This window comes from Coregonus clupeaformis, unplaced genomic scaffold (assembly GCF_020615455.1).
Source record: "Coregonus clupeaformis isolate EN_2021a unplaced genomic scaffold, ASM2061545v1 scaf0270, whole genome shotgun sequence".
Classification (NCBI taxonomy): Eukaryota; Metazoa; Chordata; class Actinopteri; order Salmoniformes; family Salmonidae; genus Coregonus; species Coregonus clupeaformis.
In genome coordinates this window covers 100,493-127,771 of record NW_025533725.1, presented here as the reverse complement: position 1 = coordinate 127,771, position 27,279 = coordinate 100,493, and the positions used below count along the sequence as shown (strand labels likewise).

Genomic DNA, 27,279 nt, shown 5'->3' with positions numbered 1-27,279 from the left:
GTTCAATCGGGTTCAAGTCCGGGCTCTGGCTGGGCCACTCAAGGACATTCAGAGACTTGTCCCGAAGCCACTCCTGCGTTGTCTTGGCTGTGTGCTTAGGGTCGTTGTCCTGTTGGAAGGTGAACCTTCGCGCCAGTCTGAGGTCCTGAGTGCTCTGGAGCAGGTTTTCATCAATGATCTCTCTGTACGTTGCTCCGTTCATCTTTCCCTCGATCCTGACTAGTGTCCAAGTACCTGCCACTGAAAAACATCCCCACAGCATGATGCTGCCACCACCATGCTTCACCGTAGGGATGGTGCCAGGTTTCCTCCAGACGTGACGCTTGGCATTCAGGCCAAAGAGTTCAGTCTTGGTTTCATCAGACCAGATAATCTTTTTTCTCATGGTCTGAGAGTCCTTTACGTGCCTTTTGGCAAACTGCAAGTGGGCTGTCATGTGCCTTTTACTGAGGAGTGGCTTCCTTCTGGCCACTCTACCATAAAGACCTTATTGGTGGAGTGCTGCAGAGATGGTTGTCCTTCTGGAAGGTTCTCCCATCTCCACAGAGGAACTCTTGAGCTCTGTCAGAGTGACCATCGGGTTCTTGGTCACTTCCCTAACCAAGGCCCTTCTCCCCCAATTGCTCAGTTTGGCCGGGTGGCCAGCTCTAGGAAGAGTCTTAGTGATTCCAAACTTCTTCCATTTAAGAATGATGGAGGCCACTTTGTTCTTGGGGACCTTCAATGCTGCAGAAATTTTTTGGTACCCTTCCCCAGATCTGTGCCTCGACACAATCCTGTCTCGGAGCTCTACGGACAATTCCTTCCACCTCATGATTTGGTTTTTGCTCTGACATGCACTGTCTACTGTGGGACCTTATATAGACAGGTGTGTGCCTTTCCAAATCATGTCCAATCAATTGAATTTACCACAGGTGGACTCCAATCAAGTTGTAGAAACATCTCAAGGATGATCAATAGAAACAGGATGCACCTGAGCTCAATTTAGAGTCTCAAAGCAAAGGGTCTGAATACTTATGTAAATAAGGTATTTCTGTTTTTTATTTTATTTATCTAAAAACCTGTCCAAAATAAGCCCAATGCATTTCGCCTGCCTTCCTGCCTTTGGGACAACAATTCCCATTGTTAGGACGGAGACATGAGCATCTCCTCATTATATACAGAACTCTGTTTTATCACCTACAACAGTGTACTACACAGGAGGTTGGTGGCACCTTAATTGGGGAGGACGGGCTCGTGGTAATGCCTTGAGCGAAATGGTATCAAATACATCAAACACATGGTTCCAACTTTTTATGTAGACCTTTTTTGGAATTACATACCGGCCATGATGTTAGTAATGATGATAGTTGCTCAGTGAAACTAAATGTTTTGGTAAGTATGTAACCTAACATATTTTGACATTATTAAGCTTGAAAAGCTGGTGAATGGAAAATTGAAAGGCTGCTTCCTTGGCTTAAAGGAGAATCGCCATATTCAACGTCTCCTTTAAGGCCAGATTCTGGTTCAGTTTATAACTACAACTAGTTAAGTCGAACATTTCCGAGTTTCCTAGTTCCGACTAGCACATGAACGCAGCATATAATGTACTGTAGGCCTGAAACACAATGGGAAAATGTTGGGTATTGCCCTTTAAATGAGCCAAAGGCAAATGTCAACCTTGGGTATATTCATTCTGCCAAACAGTTTGTAACTCAAACGAGAATTTCTATTGGAGAAATTCAGGAAGGTCCCGCCCCGTTTCGTTCCTTTTGCTTCCGTTTAAGAAACGTTTTGCAACAGAATTGTCGGAATGAATACACTCCTTGTTTTGCTCTCTCGGTCCGCCCTCCACCATACAGTGCCCTCCATCCACACAGTCAACAGGGCTTCAGTACTTGGTACATGCGCGTGAAGGTGCACAAACTCGGTGACACTGCGGCCAGGACTTGGGGAATACGAGGCAAGTTGGAAGAAGACATTTTAAGGACAGCAATAATACACAACAAATTCTCGCCGCCACCGTGCAGAATTCTTTAAAATTATAGGAAAATGGCAGATCCAATGACCCAGTCCGCCCAGATATCATCGTCGCAGGGGCTTGCGGATAGACAGAACTCTGTTGCGGCCAAAGACTCAAAAATGTCCGGTAAGAGAAAGCTGTACCTAATTCAACGGAAACATAGAAATGGTGTATAAACTTTCAATAACCCAGGTGCTTTGAGATAAAGTAGTCCGTTGCTTTAATGGCAGACGGTCAAAACCACAAATTGTTTTAGGACGGTTAAAGGGAAGTAAATTAAAATACGTGCACTTATTTTTCCGTTGGTTATGCAGACTATCATATTGGCCTCTTCTCTGTAGACACTTGATATGGTAAAGTTGTTGAACAGGTACAAGTGCAGGCCTTGTAAGCCGATGTGAGGCAATTTGCAACATTGTGAGCGTTTAAAGGGTGTTTTATTAGAAATTATACTAGACCTGTAAGCACCCACCGCCCTTTATGGAATCGAACGATATTACACTGACGAGAAATTGTTCTAGAACACAGATAGTTGGCTGGAGAAACACGCACCACGATTGGATGGAATATCAAACCAGTCTCCCGCTGGCTGCAAGGCTTCGGGGGCTGTCTTTTGTGTGCTTTGTCAACGTTCCCTCCAACCTCTACTTTGACCTAACTTTTATTTTTAGTGTCAGACAAGGGAGCAGAACATGGTGACATATTTTATTCCCTAGTTGGCCCGCGGTGAAATGGCTACATATTGCGGCGACGGTGATCTGCACTGCAGATGCATTGTTACTGGGAAACGGCAAATGAAGGGAGGACCTCCAAATCGTCTCTGCATTGGTAAACAAACCCATGCGAGAAGATTAGTGTTTCACAGTCCAATCCCTCTCATTCGTTACAATGATGCATTTATTCTATGGTCTTTTTTTCTTAATTTTTTTAAATCCTAGAATGTGTAGCATACAGTAGGCTTTATTGCATGTTCTAAACAACTGGAAACTCGGAAATCTCTGACTTCCGACTAAAGTGCGTTCAAGACAACTGGGAACTCGGGGTAACAAACGAGCTCCAACTGGGAAAAACCTATTTGAACGGTCATCCAACTCGGAATTCCAAGTTGGAAACTCGGGCATCTTTCTAGAGCTCTGACTTTCCTACCTGAAGATCACTGACATCATGATTTGACCTTATTTTTTCCCAAGTTCCAAGTTGTCTTGAAAGCACCAATAGGCTTACATAGTCACAACAATGATGCACATGCATCAATGTGGCCGGAAGGCGTGTAAAATCATGACGTCAGGGATCTTCAGGTCGGAAAGTCGGAGCGCTAGAAAGATGCCAGATTTCCCGACATGGAATTCCGAATTGAATGACCTTTCAAAAATATTTTTCCCAGTTGGACCTCGTTTTTTCCGCGAGTTCCCAGCTGTCTTGAACGCACTGAAGTCGGAGATTTTCGAGTTCCTAGTTGTTTTGAATGCGGCATGATACCATGTCTCGTTTTGAGATGTTTTGATGTCATGTCAATTCGCTAGATATCTAACCAACAAATGTAACGATGTATTTGAGACAAGTGCTAATTGTGCAAATGTATTTATGTTTTCAATAAACATTCGGAGACTAAATAAAAAGGCCTACAATAAATAAATAAAAAATGGAGAAAATGCATCCCATAACATTTTAACATGGGAATAGATGTTCTATCATTCAGCCTATAGTAGCAGCCAATTTGTGGTGTTCAATGTAGGCCTACATTCCGTGAGACTTTAAAAAAAACATGCAGGGCTTGACATTAATCTGTTTATCCACTTGTCCTTCAGACAAGGAGGTGACTGAAAATGTTGTGTTGGATGCAAGAAACCACTTTACAAAATAAAATGCATTATTATTCCCATACCATTATTACAGAGAATCAGACAAATTATACTACCCCCACCTACTTAGCTTATTCAAGCCTGTCTCAAAATACAATACTGCCTCTTTAAGACAACAAAAAAAGCTCTTTACCTGACTAGCTTTTCAAAGATGTCTAGAAATGTACATGTTTTGTGCTCTTGTTGGAAGCAATCACTCCCCTATTGTTGACTACAAATGAACTATAACTGGGCTAATAACTCACTAAGTAGCAAAGGATATGAACTAAATGTGCACACGGGCTACATGCAGCTCTCGCTTTGATCTCAAAATAAGTGCATCTACTCACGACCGCTCATGCCGTAAACACAGTCCAGTTCAAAGTAAATGGCACAGTTCCATACATGGCAATGGTCTATTTGCATATAGGCCTACGGCAGCTCTGATTGGTTATGCCGCACCGGTCTGTGTAGAGTACGGGCTGAGGCGTGCATGTCAATGGAATAGAATCCTACTCCAATGAGTACTGCCTACAACAAAATCTCTTGCATAGTTTGTTTTGTTCCGGTATGTTGCATTGAAAGTGGCTAATATTGCGTTGATTCAATCACAATTGCCACAGTAAAGGGAAATGTTGATAGTGTTAACAGGGAAAACTCTAGAACAGTGGTCACCAACCTTTTCTGAGTCAAGATCACTCTCTGAGTCAAAATGCAAGCCGAGATCTACCGCTCAGATTTTTTTTGTTAACGTGACTTAAAAAATGTAAGCCTATGCAACATTAACCAATTAAAAACAGTACTTTAGCAATGAGGTTTGTGCAGTAAGCTATAGGCCCAATACAATATCACTGCATATTGGCTTTGCTTGAATTGTCAATGCATTGTTGTTTGGGCCATTTTCTAAAATTATATTAAAAAATTTGAGGTAGGCTATATGATCACACCGGTAATAGATCCGTTGTTGTATTACTTGTGAGGCACAGCTGAGTGAGCATACATTTAAATCATTTGCTTTTTATTTGTATTTGACTGGGCTGATGGTGCCTGCATCTGATGGTCAGTCTCTGTGTAGGGAGAGAGCAGCAGACTGAGGGCCCGCCTCTCAACCTCCCTCCGCTCTCCCTTTCCTCCACTGATACTGACCAAAAAGGGACACCTTCTTCCAGCTGATGGCGAAGCTCTAGTCGCACCGCATTATTTCTGCCTCATGCACAAATTCGTTGTTACTCCTATGAACAGAGAAAGTGAAATATTCCTCGATATTGAAAAAGACCCAAGCCGCTAATAATAACAACGCAAGCCTATCAATACACTTTCCTACTCATTCATTACTGCTGCAGTGCTTATTGTAGCCCTGAGTGGAAATATGAAGAATGTGCATTTTATGGCTTATAAAAGTGTTGAATACAAAGTGTTGACAGTGCAGAGGAAGAACTTAAACATGAACTCACTCATACAAACAGCAGCTCTTTGCTGTATTCGTTGACAGTCTCTCTAGTCATGGTATTAAACGTTTTGAAATCTCACAGTGTCAACTTCGCTGTAACTTTCTTTTATGTCTGCTATGTTACTGCAGACACGGTAATCTGAGCCATCTGATTGGCCAGTGCACTTGATTTGCTCTCGTACAGGGCAGCTGAATCGGGTGCACCCACCGCTAACAGCCCGAGACGAATGAAAAAAATAAAAAAGGAAACACAAGGCTTTATCATTGGGTTTTTTACAGAAATGTTTGGCGATCGACTAGGAATGCCTTGGAGATCAACCAGTCGATCACGATCGACCGGTTGGTGACCACTGCTCTAGAAAGTTGAGTGACGTTCAATCTCGTGCTCCTCTCCGTGGGCTGATATTTCTTCTGCGCAGCAGTCCTGGGGGCAACTGCGCGCCCGTGCACGCGAGCAGCTTAGAGGGAACATTGCCGTCTAGGCCTATATGATGAAAACAAATGGACACTCTTGTCTCTGCAACCATCTTCAAACTGACAGCTTATTGGTCATTAGGGAGGGGCATTTCAAATCAATTTAATTGATCTATTCAGCTAACCATGTCTCACAAGTATCCGTTACCATAAATTAATAACAAATGTCTTTTAAATATAGTTTACTGTATATCATTTCAAAGGCATGCTACAGCCCTTATTGCAAATGGGGAATGCCTTCTGTAATCTGTATTCGACTGAATACCAGTTGCATTGTCTCAAAGTGGTTATGTTACAATAAAGGTATTTACTAACCAATACATGTTTTAAAAGGGGAGAGTAATATTAATGCCAGTGTGTTTCATTTTATTCTGTTTTTAAAGCGTAAATACTTTTTTTGAACTATTCTCCAAGAAATTGGCGTTGCCTTGGCATTTTTCTGAAGTAAATCCTTCAAACCAAATTTTCATTTCACCTGAGTCATGGAGAACAGATGTCTGTTACTTGCTGACTTATCGGTGCCAATTTCCTCCTTACCTCGGCTGTATGATCAGGCAATGATGACACCAAAGATGTCACTGGACCCTTGGCGCTGTCATACAGGATCAGATATCACATGGTAGAGTTAACATAGCACGCAGTCTAGAGGAAACCAAATGCACCTATAAACAGTATATTTACATTTACATTTTAGTCATTTAGCAGACACTCTTATCCAGAGCGACTTACATTTTTCATACTGGCCCCCCGTGGGAATCGGACCCACAATCCTGGCGTTGCAAGCGCCATGCTCTACCAACTGAGCCACAGGAGGCCCCATGCAGGCCTTCACATTAATCAGTACCAGTCAAAAGTTTGGACACACCTACTCATTCAAGGGTTTTTCTTTATTTTTACTATTTTCTACATTGTAGAATAATAGTGAAGACATCAAAACTATGAAATAACACATATGGAATCATGTGGTAAACAAAAAGGTGTTCAACAAATCCAAATATAATTTATATTTGAGATTCTTCAAATAGTCACCCTTTGCCTTGATGACAGCTTTGCACACTCTTGGCATTCTCTCAACCAGCTTCACATGGAATGCTTTTCCAACAGTCTTGAAGGAGTTCCCACATATGCTGAGCACTTGTTGGCTGCTTTTCCTTCACTCTGCCGTCCGACTCATCCCAAACCATCTCAATTGGGTTGAGGTCAGGGGATTGTGATCGATAATGTAATTTTACCGGCCGTTATCAAAGCTAAACCCGGTGCTCTACCGGATCTCCGGTTTCATAGGCTATGCACATTTTATCTGGTTCTGCACCTGTTTTCAATTAGAATGACAGTCAAGGTCAGAGACAACGACGAGATTCATGTTTAGTTTGACAGACACGTCCCTTCCAAATTACATTAAATATACAGTAGTGACTAGGGAGTCCTTTGGACTTGTGATCTAATCAGGTGTAATGCTGTATTTCACAGAGTAGGGATTCAACATTCTGCTGGTTTTATCTTGAGAGCGATAAAGGTACAGATACAGGCTGAGGAATGATCCAGAATCTAGGCCTATGCAGTGAGGAGCATGCAGATATGGCCGTAGTTTATGTGAGAGAGTCTGGAGAGAACATGGGGTACTTTCGGCTCCCTTTCCCTCTGTGCCATTCTCGTTTTCTGTCTCTCTCTCTGTGCTACTCATTTCCTCCCTCTCTCTGGGAGACTGCCGCTCTGCTCGGGCAGACTATATCATCTCTAAGGTCAGTGAATCGGGCTGAGGCAGCAAACTGACCCCGGGGGTTTTGGGTGTCATGACTTGGCTCTCCTCGGGATGGGGCGTTACTTGGATGCAATGTTAGACCCTCGTCCAGTTCAATATCATCTGCCCTCAGGGGCATAGGCCTACATCCAGATCTAGTAGTAGAGTATAGGGCGGCATAGTGGCAAAGCTGGTTCACTTCCTATTGATGTCGGCTGCCCATGATAGATTTGTCACATGGCTGGAAGTGTTGGAAACATGAGCTATATGAAGCCATGTTTAAACCGTGTTCTAAAGAGAACCCTTTTCCTAGAGAGAACCTAGTCTAGAGCCATGGTCCAAGTCTGTAAAAAGGCATTTTTCGCCTTGGTTTGTCCGCTAAAAGGGTTTCTCTGGCATAGATCTTCTTAGATAAGTAACATTTTGAGGATGGGTTTTTTGTGGATGCTTCGGTCCGAAGTGTTTAATGTACTTGCACGCTACCACCAATGGTTTCAGAACGTTTGGAAATGTCTGCGAAAAGAAGCAGAATGTTGACTCATCTCTGATTGTGGGAAAGAATGAAGGTGTGGCATAGGGAGAGTAAGAGTCTGGGTGAGTCTTTTTAACAGAGGAATTCTGTACAGCAAGGGCTCGTCAACCTGACCGGCCAGTCTCTGATGTGATTCATTTTGCGCGAGGATATTGCTTCTTGATCAACCAGCTCATGAACTTTACATACCACCCCGAGCCGTGAGAAAGAAAGAGCAAAGCCGTGCACTTCTTGTTAGTTTGATGTTCATGGAAGCTGTTAGATGGTACTAGTGCTCTACAAAGGCTGTTCTTGTTCTTCAAGATCACATGAGATTCAGAAGTGAGGCAGAAAATGTGTTCACTCTGCATAATTGCCATCAAGTGAGTGCAATGTTGCTGCTTGGTTTGCATCGGGTATCGTAAACCATGGGAGAAATATGTACAAATTGCATGGAAAATGCCATATAATTGTCTATAATAAAATGATATTGTCGGAAGCATCGTTGTTATTTTTGTGTAGTAAAATAGAATTTGTGTTTGTCATAGTTTGTTGTTGGTCATATCTCTGTTATTGTCTTCTCTTTGTCTGCATAGGAAATGTTAAGTGCATGGATTAAATTGATCATAGGTGTTTATTGGTAGTAAATTTGTGGACGCTAACAGTTGCATGGGGCTAGAAAGAGTATATTAGTAGTTCTTTCAATGTAGCTTCTGACACTGTCTAAGTTTTATAGAGCATATTGTACACTTATAAGGTTGGAGAGTGGAAGCCCCGCCAGGCATCCAGCTAATTCATGTATTTTGTTTTGTTAATGTATAAAATCGGGCAGGGTGGGTGTGGGTTGTTATGGAGATGGGAGTTATTTTCTGCCACTGTAGGATGTTCATTCTTCTGTCTTTTTAATTTTTTTCAGATTCCTTTCTTTCCTCTTCGCCTGTATCTCTCATTCAGTCTCCGCAAGGCAAGTGTATGGTTCTCTTACGCTGCTCGCCTGCTATCCTCTATCCTCCCTCTCCCTTTTCTCTCTCTTTCTCTGTCCTTTTCTCTTGCTCGGCTGCCGCTGTAATGCCTTCCATCCCCTCTCTCTAGTGCCCCTCTCCTCCTCTAGGCCAGACCAGACCAAGAACGTACTAGAGGCCGGCAAAGAAACCTGCAACCTATCATCCCCCACTACGCAATCTTCAACCAACCCCCACCACGCTCCCTCCCTCTAGAAGCCCTGTAACGTTATCCCATCTGTTTCCTATGCTGTTGACCCTCTGCCGCCTGCACTAATTGCAATTTCGCAGGGTAGCGAGGCCCATCCCTCTTTCAACAGTGTCTGACAGTTCTAATTTTCTAACCCCCCCCCGGTTTAATCTCTGTATGTACCATATTGTCTACAGTATATAGGCAAGACACAGCCATATACGTGATGAAGTGATTAATCCACAGATCTAATCGCTATGTACAGTAATTGAGCAAGCCATCTTTTGATGGTGTAGTGCTACAGTACATTGATTCCCAATGGAATGCATTGACATTCCTAATTGGAATAGATCCGTTCCCAATGGAATAGATTGGAATTTTGATTGGAATAAATTGGCAACAAACACTTGAAAAGGGAGACATAGAGTAGTATTATATACTCAAACAAGCAACACAGTGAAGAAGAGTAGAGCATGTTTCAAATGAGTTTAGTCATTCCCCCAAGCTTTCGTACTCCCCTCCAAAAGCACCCTGCTCTATGTTCTTACCCCCATCAGAAAACTGACAAGATCTACAAATCAAAGATGTGGGAAAAAACGTCTCCACTCCCCACAGTATGACATCAAGCTGATCCATTTCCAGTCTTTACTGCCTGCTCTGCTCTGCTCTGTCACATTATTTAGGTCAACGGCACTGTAGGTCCAAGATAATCCCAAGATTGCTACTTATTTTAAGAAAGCAGAGAAGTTCAAGTTCACTTTGTGTGCGGGAGGTGCTAAAACTCTAAAAATGGATCAGGTTTGTTGTCCCAGGGGGCCCTAGCTGTCCTTGGATAGATGGCCCCTTCCCTACAGGCCTTAGGTCCTATCTCTAGGAGCCCCCCTCCCCATCCATCCCACCCCAGTACTATCACCGGCACTGGAGGATGAGAAGCACTGTGAAGGGATCCACTCCACTCGCTGCTCTAAGCCTTCTCCAGGCCGGGGTCTGAGCCCTGGACCCTGGCTGCTCGCTGCCCCACCACCTCTGCTTATGGCTTCTTAGGCTTTTTGCATGTCACCTCTGCTGGAGCCAAAAAGTAGGTTTTCTTTAATGGTATTATTGTTTGGATTTTGTTCTTTTGATTTTGTTCTTTCTTGATTTGGCTTTTTGGAGTTAATTTTCTAAAGTACCATTTTGTAGTATTTAGAATATACAGTGTGTTTGTAGGCCTAGGTAGTAACCTAAATAATGGATAGTATAGAGAGTATTAAACCCCGACTAGACGGGCAAAAACTGAAAATATACCCTATGTAGTGCTAGGATATCTAACGATGGAGTCTAACGGTGAGCTAATCACACAATGAGGGAGATAGGCCTTGGACCTATTCCCGCCATCACTAATTGGATATGACAGGGCTGTACCCAATGGAATTTGATCGCTTATCATACTGTGACTCCTCTTCTCCTCAGCAAAAATATTTGACTGGATTCAAACTTTTGCGAATGCTTAACAATAACAGATTGTAGGCCTACCACCACGGGATTCGATGCAGAAGTGGAATGTGACTTAGAGGCGCAATATCCTCTTGCCATGTAGTTCTAGTCCTTTTTAAAGATATCTAGCTTTTGCTTGACTAGAGGCAAACGTGCATCCTAGCCAAGATGGAATCCTTAATGGAATTACTGCAAGACTGTCTTATCAAGTAAACAATTTGACTTGTTCTCATAGTGTCAAAATGATTGAGGTGATAGAGACTATCTCATCATGAAGAAGCACATCCCTTTTAAGTCGCCTTGCTAGGCATATTATGAGATGTGAGACGTTGGTTGGCCTGTGCCAATGATTGTCTATTATATTGACAAGATAGTCAAGTGACCGCTCTCACAATGGAAATGCATGTCCTCAAAAATGGAAGGCAGGCGGGAGGAGACGAGATCAGGTGGGACCATTCTAGCCAATGAGAGGGCAGATAAGCGTGTGAACAACAGGCCATAAGAGATAGAGGACTCCTCTTTGACAGCATGGACAGCGCCATTGAGGCTATCTCCATTTTAAAGGAGTCAATCATGTGATGATTGGAGCAGTTGCTTGGGACATCTTGCGACTACGTATGTATGCCCCCCGCCCCAGGATGCCCGTGGCACTGTGTCATGTGAGGGGGATCCTTGTCCTAGTCCAACTCTAATCTCCATTTTAAAGCAGTTAATTTTCTTCATTGGCTAATTGCTCCCAACCCATCTGAATCCCCACCCAGTTGACTACTTTAAAATGGTGAAAGCCCTCAATGGCAATGTCCTTGCTAAAACGGGTTATATCCATGATGAGTCCTCATTCCATCTCTATGACAACAGGCACAATGGCGATATAGTTGTTCTTTTCAAAGTTACCGAAATGCCATTCACTTATATCAGTGCATTCGTAAAAACCTAACATTATAAAACGTATATTCTGTCAAATAAGCCTCGCGTAGCAAATTAGAAATTAAATTTTTTGTTGACCAAACTCGACACTGTCATTGACCTCCATACAAAAATTCCTCACTTCGTGGGCTTATTTTCGTGGACAGATTTTGGGAGGAGTAAAACATCTCGCTTCGCCTCTTCCTCTCTGCTCAATAGTCCATTAAAACAGGGATTAGTAATGAAAGTGTCCCTTTTTGATGCCCACACACTTTAACACTCTCAGTCAACTCCAATGACTGTGGGGAGTACATTGCGTAAGAGGAGTGAGGCGTGGAAATACAGTGATGCTCTCAGTTGAGGATGAATGAGTATTACAAAACAGTTCAAGTGGGTGACAATAGATAAAACTCCCCTTTTGGCAGTGTTTCTTATGAAGTGTTTTGGGTCGTGTTATTAGTGATTACAAAATACTACATTGCTTTCTGCTAGATAGAAAGTCCATTCTTGTATGTGGCCTAGTGTGAACAATGCATAATGGCCCTCAATGGGAGGGGAAGGCGGGGGTCCAGACCAAGACAAAGTTCACCAGTGAGGTGTGGACCGATGAACAACATGTCCCCAGTACTTTGTTTTAGGTTTTCTGCAGGGTCACGCTGACTGGCTCAAACCAACTTACCATGACAAAATACTACAGATAACTCGTTGATGTAAGCTGTTGGGTTGGCTAGTTTATGAAATGTACAGTAACATTTAATATGAATTGAAAACACCATTGATTTATTCTTCTTTCATACTTTTTAGACTAATTCGTATAAATGTCCAGTCTGTTTTTTTATAGCTGCCAATTCTCCATCATGTTCGCTTGTTCGCTCGGTGATGAAAATGACAGGGGGGACCATCGGACTGAAAAGGGATTATGTGATTATTGCGGACTATGTATGTATGACCCCCCCCCTGCCCCAGGATGCCCGTGGCACTCTGTCATGGGAGGGGGATCCTCGTCCCAGTCCAATTCTAATGTCACCTCAGCTGTGGCACGAGGAAATGGCTGCGGGTTAGCTCGCTTAGTGACGTGATTGACAGACAGCAGCACAGGGGGGACATCCATTATTTAGGAAGCCTCCCCACACCAGGGACATTGTCCAGCTCTTTATCTGTATTTTTCTTACTTTTAATCCTACCCTGTGATGTCACAGAGAAGCATTTTTTTTAGGACCGTTCTCATGTTTTTAACCACAGATCATAGAAACGTGCCATTTTCACAAATCTAGACACTGGTATTGTGCTGGAGATCATGAATTGTGGCGGAATTGCCCTTAAAAAATCTCTTCCTCTGAGCAACTGTATTAGTATAATATAATTTCCCAATTTTTGGGGAGCATACAATATAGCTCAGTATTTTAATTATTTATTCTATAGTATTTTTTTGCTCATCTTTATCAAGGGTGCCAATAATGATGGAACCCACTGTATGTGTTAATTAGACCATTATGGAAATAATGTAATATCATTGAACTATTTTATACCAGACTGCGGTCACTTGACCCTAGTCTCTGGCCCATAAATGGCATTGGGAGTTAAAACAGGGAGCGTTTATCCTATGCGACCTTTGCTACCAGACTTGTCTTCTAGGCATGTTTTTATATCTCGTCCCCATTGTGTCACATTCAGTTCTATGATATCATCCCTGTAGTCTTCTTGTTAGTCTTCTGGAGATGTGAAGTGACTGCTCAACGGTTCTCATGAGATCGTTGATATAACCCAGATAGCGGAAGGAAGGATGAGGGAAGAAGATTAAGGGTATTAACCAATCTGTTTCTTCAGATGTGATAACATTGGGTGGTGAGTTGATAGGGCTGCCAGATAAACCGAGCGGTTTGTTTTTTCATTAATAAAGTGTCAAGTATTTTGTATTTTGATTAACAAACCCCAGCCATATTCTGTGCAGCTGGAAATATATTAATATGCATAGCAAAAAATATATGTGATCGTAATTTAGATAAATGCATATACAACCACAGGGCACACAGTTGTATAACAGTATTGTTTATTTATGCAATTTTGTTATTTTGTTTGGAGCTTCTTCATTTCGACCATGCAAGACATTTCGAACGTTGCCTCATTGAAAATGCTCTTCAATGGCAACAACTTGAGATGTTAAGTCAGCATGCCGACTGACACACCCTCATCCATTACTGCAGTTATACTGTGCCATGCAATGCATGACTGCTTGGGCTGCAACAAAATGGCCTCCGCCGAATATAAGTGCATGGGAGTTTGAGTGTATCTGTGATTTTTATTCCCTCCCCCTTTCTCCCCCTTCCCCTCCCTACCTCTGTGCATGGCCGATGCAGACAAAATAGTGGTGCTGGGTTCTGACAAGCCCTCCTCAGAAGCCGTGGCCACCTCCCTTCGCTTCGCCGGTCCTTCTCAGTCCGGCTCGTTTTCGCCCGCTAACTATGGGAGCGAAGCGTCATCGGGTCCGTCTGATGGAAAGCCAGATTCACCAATCGTGACGTCCCCCGTGTCTGAAAGGATAAAGGCACTGGAGGCCCTGGCAGCAAAGAAGGAGCCCGAGCCCAAGACCGATGGAGGCTTGCCTCACTTCAAAGAGCGCCACTATGAAAAGTCTCCTACTGAGGCGCCGGCAGAGACCACCTCACCCTTCCAGAAAAAAGGAGCCTCCACTGATCAGGATTCACCAGAATCTCCATTTGAGGTCCTGGGAGAAGCACGGCAAGGGAGTGAGTTTGAAGATACTGCAGAGTGGATGAGAGCTCACTTACCCCCTGTGCCTGACTTTGAGGACAAAGTAGATTTAAGCAAAGATGCTCTTGTATTAGAGAAGGATGGCAAATCCCAGGAGATAAAAGGGGCAGATAAAGTGGTAGCTGATGTTCCAGAGGCGTTTGCGTGTGTCCCTGATGCTTTCATGGACTCTCCCATCGAAGGGCCTAAACTTAAAAATGTGTTCAAAGACCCAGCGCAGCAGTCTAGCGTTGAGGAAGAATCTGAATTTGACCTGAGCTTCCTACCTACAGCGTACATGACAGACACCCAAGGCCCCCCTGACCTTGACTCAGAGCTCCCTGCCTCTCCTGCCCCTCCTTCTGGTTTTGACTCTCCCCCTCAACCCCCTCCTTCTGACTCTAACGAGAAGGACTCGAAGACCAAGCAGGCCCCATGGGGTGGTGAGGTAGTCGAAGTCGACAGCTCAGGAGACTCTGATGACACTGTCATTGAGGACGCAGCCTCCATCCTTGCTCCCTCCATCCCTGCGCCCTCTTTGTCAAGCGATACTGCACCCGCCCCCAACCCATCTGTTCCCTCTCTCCCTACTGAAGAAAAGGAAACCCCGCCAGCAAAGCAGCCAATGCGGGTCCCTACCATCAATGTTATTGAGACAGACGAGCCGAATTACAGCGATGATGAGATGGAGATGGAAGTGGAGGAGGAGGAAGAATGTTCTGAAGTTGTGAAAGAGACACCAAAAATCCCTGAGCCACAACCAGATGTAACTAAAAAGGAATCGTCCAATATTCCCCCCTTAGAATATGAGGGTTACTCTCCTCCCTCCTCTCCTGTCGACTCTGATGCTGAATACTCACCTAAACACAAGATCTTGAAATCTGAATGCGATACAGATAACCAAAAGACCACAGCATCTAATGATGGGATGCAAAGTGCTGCTGTGTCAAAGAGCTCAACTTATGAGGTGTCACAAGCTCAGAAAGTGGAGTCTGACAAATCAGAGACCCCCAATGAGTCTAATGAAAAGTCTTCCCCATCCACTGCCAAACCTTCTGAGAAAACCGCAGAGAACATTTCAGACTTTCCAGACTATGATGACGATGACTGGTCAACTGACGCACAAGATATCTTAGTAAAGTCTAGCTCTGCTAACGTTACTGTTCAGGATCCTCCACTTCACCCCATATCCAAGTTTGAAGAGAAGCCCATGTCTGATATTAAAGAGGATAATATGCAGACAGTTGAGTTTTCAAAATCCAACTACATGCAGGATGACACAATCCGTAAATCCGACAGACAATCTTTTGAGGACGAAGACGCACTGCCACCCACGGATGACACCATTGACGATAAAGAGCTGAACTTTGACAATGTACCAGAGCCTTCTCCCTCCGATCCAACCTCTCCGATCCATATCGAAACACTACTCCCTCAAAACAATGCAACTACCATGATCTCAGATTTGGAGAATATCACCTCGATGGATGAAGAATCCTTCCCCAAGCCAGTCGGGGGACAGCCATCTCCCAGGAAGTTTCCCAAAGATCCATTCTCCTCTTTCCAGAGCGAACCGCCTGGTAACACCATGGAGCCCAAGACTGAGAAGAAACCTAACGATGACATCATGGCAGATAGCATGGTCAACAGCAAGACTCTCCCACCACAGGAAGCTGGGTTGGAGAAGGACAGTAAAGCAGGACACCATTCACCAGACAATACCAGTGACCCAGAAAGCATTGAGCCGGACTGCTCTGTCTCTGGTGCCACAGACAGCTTCGTCGAGTTCATGAGGGAGTGCCTGAAGTCACGACAGGACGAAGATCCAGAAGACCTCCGTCAAGGTCTCACAGGCAAGGATGCGTGTCTTCAAACGGGCACTCCTCCCTCCCAGTCCACACCAACCATGGTTATGGATCTGGAGCAGGAACGCCTCACTATCAAAGCCCTTAAAGAGTTAGGCAGCAGCCAAGAAGAGGAGGATGACCTTCAGTCTAGTATCAAGGCCTCTGAAAAATCCCAGTCTTCCTTCACCTCAACAACCTCCGACCATCCTTCTCCCCAAAACAAACCTGCGTCCGACAGCGCGTATTCCAAAGAGGTAGAGGCCATCGACGTGTGGGTGGCTGAGGCCTACCACCTTGCAGAGCATGTCTTGGCAGCAATACTAACGCACTTGTCAGGTAACATGAATTCCCTCTGGGCTCTATGCCTGCTAACCTCACGCAAATATAGCACAATGACCACACTCTTCCCCCCTCTCACTTGCACCTTTCTCCCAGCTTGTGGTCCTCCTATTCAAAGTGTGAGTACACTAACTATATAACACATGGTTGCATGTGTCTGAGAATCTGGATAACACCATTTAGATTTTTACATTTTTTCTGATACAGTATTACTTATGTGCCAGACTGAAATCTGGCTCTTACAGTCAAGCCTTCTGAAGGTCTCCACGTTCACATACCGATTGCAGTTGTCACATAAGTAAAGGGTCAAACTATATTGTACTAGGTGGTGTGTGTGAACATGTCAGCTGTATGTATTCTAAAACGATCCCCTCCCTGTTTGAGGCTTTGACCCTGTCCTACTCCCCCCCCCACTACTTGGTAGTAATCATGGTCGGACAGTGGGTGGTGGGGAGTTCAAACATGGTGTTCTGGTGTCTGCTTGCAATGCCCCTGGATGTCAGGTGGAACAGTCGATCCACCAGTGTTGGGTTTCTGCTTTGGTGCAACTTTCCACACTACACTGCACTTACACAGGACAGGCGACGATCATTCCAGAGACGCATTTAAGGCGCAGACATTACTTAACCTTTTATGATGGTCATCATTCATTATTATCGACGAGCTGGATTGGATGTTACAAAAGCATGACCAGACGCCCTAGAGGAACTGCAAAAAATAATAGCTTAATCGTGCTTTGTCCAACTCCTCTGACTAACGTTGCCATGCCAGTGTGAGTTGGCAAAAGCACATACAGATGGGACCAGGCTAGGGGGCATTGCTCCTCTTATTTTGTGTGACAAATGTCACTAGGCTCAGAGGCAGAGTGCCAACCACAGTAATTAGCTAGATGTCATAAGAGCTTTTAGTGCCCTTTTCGTCATCTCCTCTTGAGCCTTGTCACAGCCCTCCCACCCTCCTCTAGAAAATGATACACCTAGAATATTAGATTTTTCTTGTGACCTTCCTTGATTTTAATGGTGCAAAGGACACAGTAAATACACGTTATATACACTGAACAAAAATAAAACGCAACATGTAAAGTGTTGGTCCCATGTTTCATGATCTGAAATAAAATATCCCAGAAATCTTCCATACGCACAAAAAGCTTATTTCTCTCAAATGTTGTGAACAAATTAGTTTACATCCCTGTTAGTGAGCATTTCTCCTTTGCCAAGATAATCCATCCATCTGACAGGTTTTGCATATAAAGAAGCTGATTAAACAGCATGATCATTACACAGGTGCACCTTGTGCTGGGGACAATAAAAGGCCACTCTAAAATGTGCAGTTTTGTCACAACACAATGTCACAAATGTCTCAAGTTTTGAGGAAGCGTGCAATTGGCATGCTGACTGCAGGAATGTCCACCAGAGCTGTTGCCAGATAATTGAATGTTCATTTCTCTACCATAATCTGCCTCCAATGTCGTTTTGGAGAATTTGGCAGTACGTCCAACCGGCGTCACAACCGCAGACCATGTGTAACCACGCCAGCCCAGGACCTCCACATCCGGCTTCTTCACCTGCGGGATTGTCTGAGACCAGCCACCCAGACAGCTGAAGAAACTGTCTGTTTGCACAAACAAAGAATTTCTGCACAAACTGTCAGAAACCGTCTCAGGGAAGCTCATCTGCATGCTCGTCATCTTCACCAGGGACTTCACCTGACTGCAGTTCAGCGTCGTAACCGACTTCAGTGAGCAAATGCTCACCATCGATGGCCACTTGCAAGCTGGAGACGTGTATTCTTCTCTTGGATGAATCCCAGTTTCAACTGTACCGGGCAGATTGCAAACGGCGTGTATGGCGGTGTGTGGGCGAGCGGTTTGCTGATGTCAAAGTTGTGAGCAGAGTGCCCCATGGTGTCGGTGGGGTTATGGTATGGGCAGGCATAAGCTACGGACAACAAACACAATTGTATATGGCAATTTGAATGCACAGAGATACCGTGACGAGATCCTGAGGCCCGTTGTCGTGCCATTCATCCACAGCTATCACCTTATGTTTCAGCATGATAATGCACAGCCCCATGTCACAAGGATCTGTACACAATTCCTGGAAGCTGAAAATGTCCCAGTTCTTCCATGGCCTGCATACTCACCAGACATGTCACCCATTGAGCGTGTTTGGTATGCTCTGGATTTATGTGTACGACCACGTGTTCCAGTTCCCGCCAATATCCAGCAACTTCACACAGCCATTGAAGAGGAGTGGGACAACATTCCACAGGCCACAATCAACAGCCTGATCAACTCTACGAAGGAGATGTGTCGCGCTGCATGAGGGAAATGGTGGTCACAACAGATACTGACTGGTTTTCTGTTCACGCCCCTACCTTTTTTTTTAACCAACCGATGCAGATCTGTATTCCCAGTCATGTGAAATCCATAGATTAGGGCCTAAGGAATTTTTTTCAATTGACTGATTTCCTTAAATGAACTGTAACTCTTTAAAATCTTTGAAATTGTTGCATGTTGCCTTTCTATTTTTGTTCAGTGTAAAAAGCTTGAATATGGCTCTTATCTGAGCTTCATCTAGTTTATATATCACATCTGCCAATATAACATGCCTTATCAATGCTGCCATTATTTCCTACTGGCTTACAAGATGTTACATATACTCTAAAAACACACTAGGTCACAGCTTACTATACATTTTGTGTAATCGTCGTCTGTGATTTGATTTACCCCAAGGCAGAGTGGCCCTCTAATTCTAATTCACAGTGTAGAATTGAAGCAGATCAGCTCCCCCCAATAGGGGACCCCTTCCGATGCTATGCCCGCTCAGTGCAAACATGAAATCCAAACCTGACACACATATAAACTGGTATGCAGACAGGAGTGAAGGCAGGATGCCTGACGCATGGACTCAAACAAACACGTTCATGTGCTGCGAGCGTAACCTACACCACGGGCACGCTATGGAACTGTAGGTCGTCGTTGAGGCAACCAGTAACTAGGGGAAAGTGTACGCCATGCAGGAGTCGTGGAGGGAATTATAATGAAGTATTACAGTTAGCTACTGTTTGAGAGGTGCTTTAGGACAATGCATATAGATGGTGTAGGGCATATCTTCTAACATATCAGACAATAATGCACTATAAATTATTTTTACTAGTGGTTTCTGTATACTTAAAGACCAAAATTCAAGTAGCATAGCTAACATTTTGGGGGTTATTTCCCCTCAATCTGCTACAATCTGCTCTTTAAGTGCCCCGTTTCCCTCTTGAACCTTGTCCTTTCCCTCAGCCACCAACCATTCTATTTTAGTCATCCTTCCGCAGTGTTGCTGCCTCAACTCAGTGGGTAATTAGGCGGGGTATGTCTGGCTAGGTGAGTTAAGATTACTTTAGTGGGTGTAACTACCTGTTTTAGTTGGCTTGGCTCCATTGATAATGATAATGCAGCATGGGCATAACAGTTCTCCCTCAAAAGGTATGAATCAGTCATCCTCCCAAATAGGGTACACATTTAAACTGTGGCCAGAAAAAGCTCTTCTCTCTTGGGCTAGTTAGAATATCTTGACTTGCTGCCAGGCCTTTAAAGATCAGTTCAAATCTGGCAGTCCAATTGTAGTAGGAAGATTTGTGTTAATCCTGTGTGTGTGTGTGTGTGTGTGTGTGTGTGTTTAGACTAGGACTGGGAGGGATAGGGCGGGGACCAGCCAGGCATTCAGTCAGTCGGGAGGGAGTGGATCATGTGAATACTTGAATCAGACTTATCCACCCATGCCAATGTGTGTAATCACCTATGGTATTTGACTTGCTTAATGAAGCTTTAGAAGCTGGTTTAGCTTTGCAGGAGTAAAACATTGAAATCTGTTGCCAGGCTATGTTGTAATGGGGTCACACACATTGACGCAAAAAGACGCGCGCGCACCCACACACCCACACACTGGCAATGTGGTGTGGTGCCTGTACCTTTAAGAGCTGCTAACTGCACAGTGAGGTAGAAAGCAGGCCACTGCGGCTCTGCTGCCACTGGGACTCGCTGCAAGATCTGGGGCCTATAACGCAGAGAGGGTGGGAGGGAGGGAGTGATGGTTAACGAGGGCCGTCAGCCCAGGCTGCCTCCCTGTGGGTACCAGCAAAGCATGCTGGGAGGGACTCAGACCCCTGCAGCGCTGGGTGAGGAAACCCCACTCATTCACTGAGTACTGCTCACCAGCCAGCCAGGCAGCATCAGGAACAATAGAGTGCTGTCTGTGTCCTGCTACAAGAGGGGCGCTGCTTCTCTGCTCTGTCAGGATGACTTGTCTGTAAACATGTTTTTTTTTTCACTGTGTCAAGCAGCTGTGCTGCACATTTGAACTGATACACAATATTGCTCCTAACTCGATATTGTAGTATATTTGGAACATTTTGGTATTTAATGGAGATTTTGATTTTTGAAACATAAAAATAAAAATGTATGCCTGCGGAGGAGCAGTGCTTGTGAATTAAGACTATTTTGTTTATTTTTATTACATTTGACGTAGCAAACTAAACTAAATTGGAGGAAGGGTAAAAGAGGACTATGATAAACCAAGTTTCCTCATTTATTCACTCAATCCTCCCTCGTTCAATAAACCCCACATAGTTGTCTAGAATTGGAAATATTTTTATCAGTTACAATTACTGAAGCCTATATGGTGAGTGAGCATTTTAATCATGTAAAACTAACCAGCTGCAGTGTAGCCTAATTACACAACACAATCCTGTCACTAACAGGATATATATAAGTGATTCTGTTGTGGTTTTTCGCCTCTACTCAATCTCATGTAAGTGAGTGCCTCTACTATGTGCAGCCCTGGATTCATTCCTATTGCCCTTCTGTAACATAGCCCCACGACGCAGCTGCTTACAAGCTCATAACATATGGTGAAATTAATCGTAGCTGCCTTTTTTGACTCGGTAGGCCTGTAGATGTGACATGCTACATCTCCTCAGTGTCTGTATGTGGGACCAGATGATCCAGAGCTGCAGTGGCTCCCTCTCAGCTGTGCATTACATGTTAGTGGAGCATGAGTCACATACACAGCAGAGTTAGGTAATGGTGGACGAACAGTGTGCCAGGCACCTCCCACCACAGCAGCGTGTGTGTGTGTGTGTCTCTGTGTGCCTTTGTATGTCTGTTTGTGTAGCCTATGCACAGGGCTAGAACGATTTGGGTAGAAGCAGTGCTCTGTCAAGCACAGTGTGGGATGAACAAAATTGGGGGTGAAAGGAACGAAGTGGTAAAAAGTGGGCGTGTCCGTTCCCTACGGTTTCTCTAAGCACTTTTCTTGGTAGTCAGCCAAGCCTGCCACCATGGTGTCAAAAACGTAGAAAAGGGGGGGAGTTAGCAAAACAACAGAGACGCCAACAGAATTTCCTCTGTGTGGTTGCATTAATGGATCCTCTGTAGAGTGAGGGGAGTGGGAGGGTTGTTGTGTATGCCTTGCTTTCTCTCCCCCTTAATTGGCTGAAACGCACAGCAGCCAAGGTCTGGAGCCCCAAGAGGCATAGTCCCACGTGGAGTCAGCCATTTACACAAGGTTTCTTTAAATGCCCCCTTTTCATGCAAAGGAGGGAGGATATTTAAGTGCGCCATAAAAGGGTTGCGTAACAGCACTGTATAGGGAATATCAGTTCAATTCGTATACACACACACAAACATGTACAGGGTTGTGGGAGCAGGTATGATAACACCGTGTCTAATGCATTCTGTATACAGTATGTTATTCTTAGACTAGTTGCCAGAGGGGGAAAACACAGCATTTTTTATAGGTAGGCGGTTGGAGATTACCATTTGCTAGTCTTGTATTCCAAATGTGTGTTGTGCAATAAGCAACTTGAATTCTTCGCTCTTGTCTCCCCCCTAATCTCATAAACAATAATGCCCTCTCACCCACTTTCCACACACTAAAACATGCACTCATACAAACACACATTTTCCTTCCATAAACACACACACCTTTCTCCTACACCCTTTCTTTCACCCACTCTAGTCAAGGATTTGGTGCACTGGCGAGACCCCAAGAAGTCGGGCGTGGTGTTCGGCCTGTCCCTGCTGACGCTCCTGTCCCTGGCGGCGTTCAGCGTCATCAGCGTGATCTCCTACCTGCTCCTCGCCCTTCTCTGTGTCACCATCACCTTCCGCATCTACAAGTCCGTCGTCCAGGCCGTGCAGAAGTCCAATGATGGACACCCCTTCAAGTAAGGCAGCACACTCCATATGGAAACTTGTGATGCTACTAAGTCTTGTATTCATTTGGCTATTAGAACGAATGTGGAAAAAGCCAGTGGTAAGAGGTTGCTTGGTAGGAGTGGTTGTTTTGACAAAATGTCTACCTGAGTAGTCTGACTAGGGCCAGGAGTTTTTTCTCACCACATGACCAGGAAAATATAAATTCCCTATTTATAGGTTATCGTTGTTCCCATTGCTGTTTTTAGTACCATGACTTCGTCTTCATCATAGTATTTTTAGGCGCCAATGGGAAATGACTATCTGCTGAAATCCCTCCAAATGAAAAAATGCAAAGCTCCAGCAGGATGTTTGTGCTTGTCATCACAACCCCTGCCTGAGTGACTCATTTCCTGCTGGTTTTATTAATAGAAACAACCTTTATGGTCCAGTCAGAGCCTGAGGGAGGCGTATTTCAGTACAGAGCAGCACAGCCCAGTCAAACACAGAATGATGACTTCTTATTTATTTATTTTACCCTTATTTTACCAGGTAAATTGACTGAACACATTCTCATTTACAGCAACTTCTACAATGTACACTGAGTATACAAAACATTAAGAACACCTTCCTAGTATTGAGTTGCACCCCCGCCCCCCGCCCTCAGAACAGCCTCAATTCGTCGGGGCATGGACTCTACAAGGTGCTTCCCACAGTTGTGTCAGGTTGGCTGGATGGCCTTTGGGTGGTGGACTATTCTTGATACACACGAGAAACTGTTGAGTGAGAAAAACCCAGCAGCGTTGCAGTTCTTGACACAAACCGGTGGCACCTACTACCATACCATGTTCAAAGGCACTTAAATATTTTGTCTTGCCCATTCACCATCTGAATGGCACACACACACACAATCCATGTCTCAATTGTGTTAAGGCTTAACAATCCTTCTTTAACCTGTCTCCTCCCTTTCATCTACACTGATTGAAGTGGATTTAACAAGTAAAATCAATAAGGGATCATAGCTTTCACCTGGATTCACCTGGTCAGTCTGTCATGGATAGAGAAGGTGTTCTTAATGTTTTGTACACTCAGTATATGCCTGAAAACAACTCCTTGAGTAGAAAAAAGCTAACTAGTGAAATCATCAAATCCAGTGAATTGATCAAATTATAAAATGAAAGCAGCTTGGTTGGTTTAGCTGATTAGTACTTCTTAGCAGGTTAGCATTACACGATCAAATAAAAGCCATTGTTAGATTTGACGTGTAGCAGGTTAGCCTGATTGAGTTCACAGCTTCACACTTCTGCTGTGGTTGGTTCTCTTCAGGGCTCTGATGGAGAAGGATGTCAGCATTCCCCCCGAGACCTTCCGCAAGCACGTGGACGTCAGTCTGACCTACATCAACCGATTCCTCAAACAGATGAGCAAACTCTTCCTGGTCGAGGACATCATCGACTCCCTAAAGGTGGGTTTAGGTGTCTGTCCAGCTGCCTGTATCTGAGCCTCTGCCCATGATGGATGTGTTGGTGGACCAGTGATCCATGCCATCGTACCCTGGTGTGTGCGCATTGTTTTGCCTTTTACCTTGTTCATAAATAGACGTACACAACCCTAAAGAAGGTATTAGACAAAACAGTCCTAAACAAGTGACAATCCTGACTTGTTCCCATAGGCCTCTGTCTATTCTCTCCCCCTTAAACTCTCCTCTCCTCTTTTTATAACTCTCACACACTATGGAAGAGAGTGGGAAAGCTCATGGTATGGCAATGGCATGACTGTGTGCGTCAACACTACACAAGCCCTGGCTTAGCACCGCAGCCATCCGATAGCAGCTAGCTAGCTGACCCAGAATGCAGCTCACAGCTAGCACTCTGTGGAGCGAGGGGAGGGGAGGGAAGAGAAGAGAGGAGGAGGAGAGACGAGAAGAGAGGAGGAGGAGAGCCACTGCCAGTGTAACACTTCATTATAGCCCAGCCAACCAGACATACCAAGATTACTGTTGCTGGTCGATCCCACGGCCACTCATGCAGGGTTAATGCTCCCTATTGTGGCTCCACTCCCAGCCTTTGAAATTAACATTCCATCCCTTCTGTCACGCCCTGGCTCTGGGGACTCTTATATGTTGAGCCAGGGTGTGTAGGTTTCTATGTTATGGTTTTCTATGTTGTGTTCTAGATCGTTTAGTTTCTATGTTGGCCAGGGTGGTTCCCAATCAGAGACAGCTGTAGCTTGTTGTCTCTGATTGGGGACCATACTTAGGCAGCCTGTTTGGCACAGTTTATTGTGGTTCTTGTTCCGGAAGGTTTGTGTTCAACCAAGGACTTCACGTATCGTTTGTTTTGTTGTTTTGATTCGTGTTGTACATTTAATAAAGAATGTACGCATATCACGCTGCGCCTTGGTCCGCTTCATCTAACAACGATCGTGACAGAAGATCCCACCTCGACTGGATCAAGCAGCGTGACGAGGAGAGAGGATGGACCTGGGAGGAGATGAGTGAGAGTCTGGCAAGAGGGATGGAGGCCATGAGCACGGGGGAGAGACAAGCCCAAAACATTTTTAGGGGGGGGGCTCACGCCGTGGACGACGAGGCAGCAGGAGGCCGCGATAGAGCGGTTTAGCCGGTTAGCAGAGGAGGCCGCTAGGTTACGGGGGCCACTGGTCACGAGGGAGAAGGAGAGTGTGGAGGCACGGCGAGAGGAACTGAGTAGGCAGCAGAGGGAGCGGAGGTTTATGAGGAAACCCAGTCCCGCTCCTCGCACCAAGCAAGTGGTGTGTGTCACCAGTCCGGTCCGGCCCGTTCCTGATTCCCGCACAAGGCCAGTGGTGTGTGTTCCCAGTACGGTCAGGCCCGTTCCTGCTCCCCGCACTAAGCCTGTGGTGCGCGTCGCCAGCCCGGTCCGGCCTGTTCCTACTCCCCGCACCAAGCCAGTGGTGCGCGTCGCCAGCCCGGTCCTGCCCGTTCCTGCTCCCCGCACCAAGCCAGTGGTGCGCGTCACCAGCCCGGTCCTGCCCGTTCCTGCTCCCCGCACCAAGCCAGTGGTGCGCGTCGCCAGCCCGGTCCGGCCGTTCCTGCTCCCCGCACCAAGCCTGTGGTGCGCGTCGTCAGCCCGGTCTGGCCCGTTCCTGCTTCCCGCACCAAGCCAGTGGTGCGCGTCGCCAGCCCGGTTCGGCCCGTTCCTGCTCCCCGCACCAAGCCAGTGGTGCGCGTCGTCAGCCCAGTCCGGCCCGTTCCTGCTCCCCGCACCAAGCCAGTGGTGTGCGTCGCCGGCCCGTTCCTGCTCCCCGCACCAAGCCAGTGGTGCGCGTCGTCAGCCCGGTCCGGCCCGTTCCTGCTCCCCGCACCAAGCCAGTGGTGCGTGTCGTCAGTCCGGCACGGTCCGTGCCTGTTCCACCGGTGCCTGGTCCGGCACCGGTCAGCTGCTCCACACCGGAGCCAGAGCAAGCCGCTCCACCAGTGTCTAGTCCAGCTCCGGCCAGCGGGACCAGACCAGGGGCGCTACGGGGGGGTAGAGATAGAGTGGTGGTCACGCCTGGAGCCGGATCCGCCTCCGAGGCGGAATGCCCACCCGGTCCCTACCCTGTTGTGGTGTTGTGGCGCGGTCGCAGTCCGCGCCTTTGGGGGTACTGTCACGCCCTGGCTCTGGGGACTCTTATATGTTGAGCCAGGGTGTGTAGGTTTCTATGTTATAGTTTTCTATGTTGTGTTCTAGATCGTTTAGTTTCTATGTTGGCCAGGGTGGTTCCCAATCAGAGACAGCTGTAGCTTGTTGTCTCTGATTGGGGACCATACTTAGGCAGCCTGTTTGGCACAGTTTATTGTGGGATCTTGTTCCGGAAGGTTTGTGTTCAACCCAGGACTTCACGTATCGTTTTGTTTTGTTGTTTTGATTCGTGTTGTACATTTAATAAAGAATGTATGCATATCACGCTGCACCTTGATCCGCTTCATCTAACAACGATCGTGACACCTTCCCTAGCGACTAACCACAGATCTAGGATCAGATTATCCTACCTCCCATGCCATAGCCTAAACCAGCAATTGGATTAGAAAATATTACAATATTTGACCCTAGAACAGATGTTAAGGGACAACTTCTTCCTAATCCTCCCACTCCTGAGTATGGATACCATGGGTATGTATAAACCGAGGATGAATTGGGTAGGATGCAACTGTACCGAACATTCCGATAGAAATGTAATGCATAGAGATGACACGATTCCCTATTCTACATGACAGAAAACCATGCCTGTTCTACATTTCACTCTGCAACATTTGAACCGCTTCACCCCTCTGAATAGGCGCCAGGCACACAGTGTTCTAATCATTGACTTAATATGGCATCATTGGCTCTAACCCGGGTCTGTTTTCTTCTTCTCCCAGCTGGCTGTAGTGATGTGGCTGCTGACCTACGTAGGAGCTGTCTTCAACGGCATCACCATCTTCATCCTGGGTAAGAGGCTACCGCAGCACTAAACTGAGGTCATCTTTATGCAGCCAATCAGAGTAGCAGCTAGGGCCCTGAAGGGAAAGGGTTTGAGTCAGCAGCTGAATCAGACCCACTT

The 27,279-nt window shown here is 45.4% G+C and overlaps 1 protein-coding gene across 3 annotated transcripts in view; it reads left to right on the top strand.

Moving 5' to 3' along the window:
* The first annotated feature begins 1,822 nt into the window (after nucleotides 1-1,822).
* LOC121554347 (reticulon-3-B) overlaps nucleotides 1,823-27,279 on the top strand; it is a 32,251-nt gene continuing 6,794 nt past the window's right edge. The window contains exons 1-5 of one of the 3 annotated variants that reach the window (XM_041867887.2): nucleotides 1,823-2,128; nucleotides 8,936-8,983; nucleotides 22,538-22,745; nucleotides 24,040-24,178; nucleotides 27,098-27,167. In XM_041867887.2, the coding sequence (XP_041723821.1) occupies nucleotides 2,032-2,128; nucleotides 8,936-8,983; nucleotides 22,538-22,745; nucleotides 24,040-24,178; nucleotides 27,098-27,167 (562 nt within the window). In that variant the 5' untranslated portion in view covers nucleotides 1,823-2,031. Of the gene's footprint in view, nucleotides 2,129-8,935; nucleotides 8,984-13,082; nucleotides 16,527-22,537; nucleotides 22,746-24,039; nucleotides 24,179-27,097; nucleotides 27,168-27,279 lie in introns of those variants that run through there. The other 2 variants (XM_041867888.2, XM_041867886.2) reach the window with 2 other exon arrangements.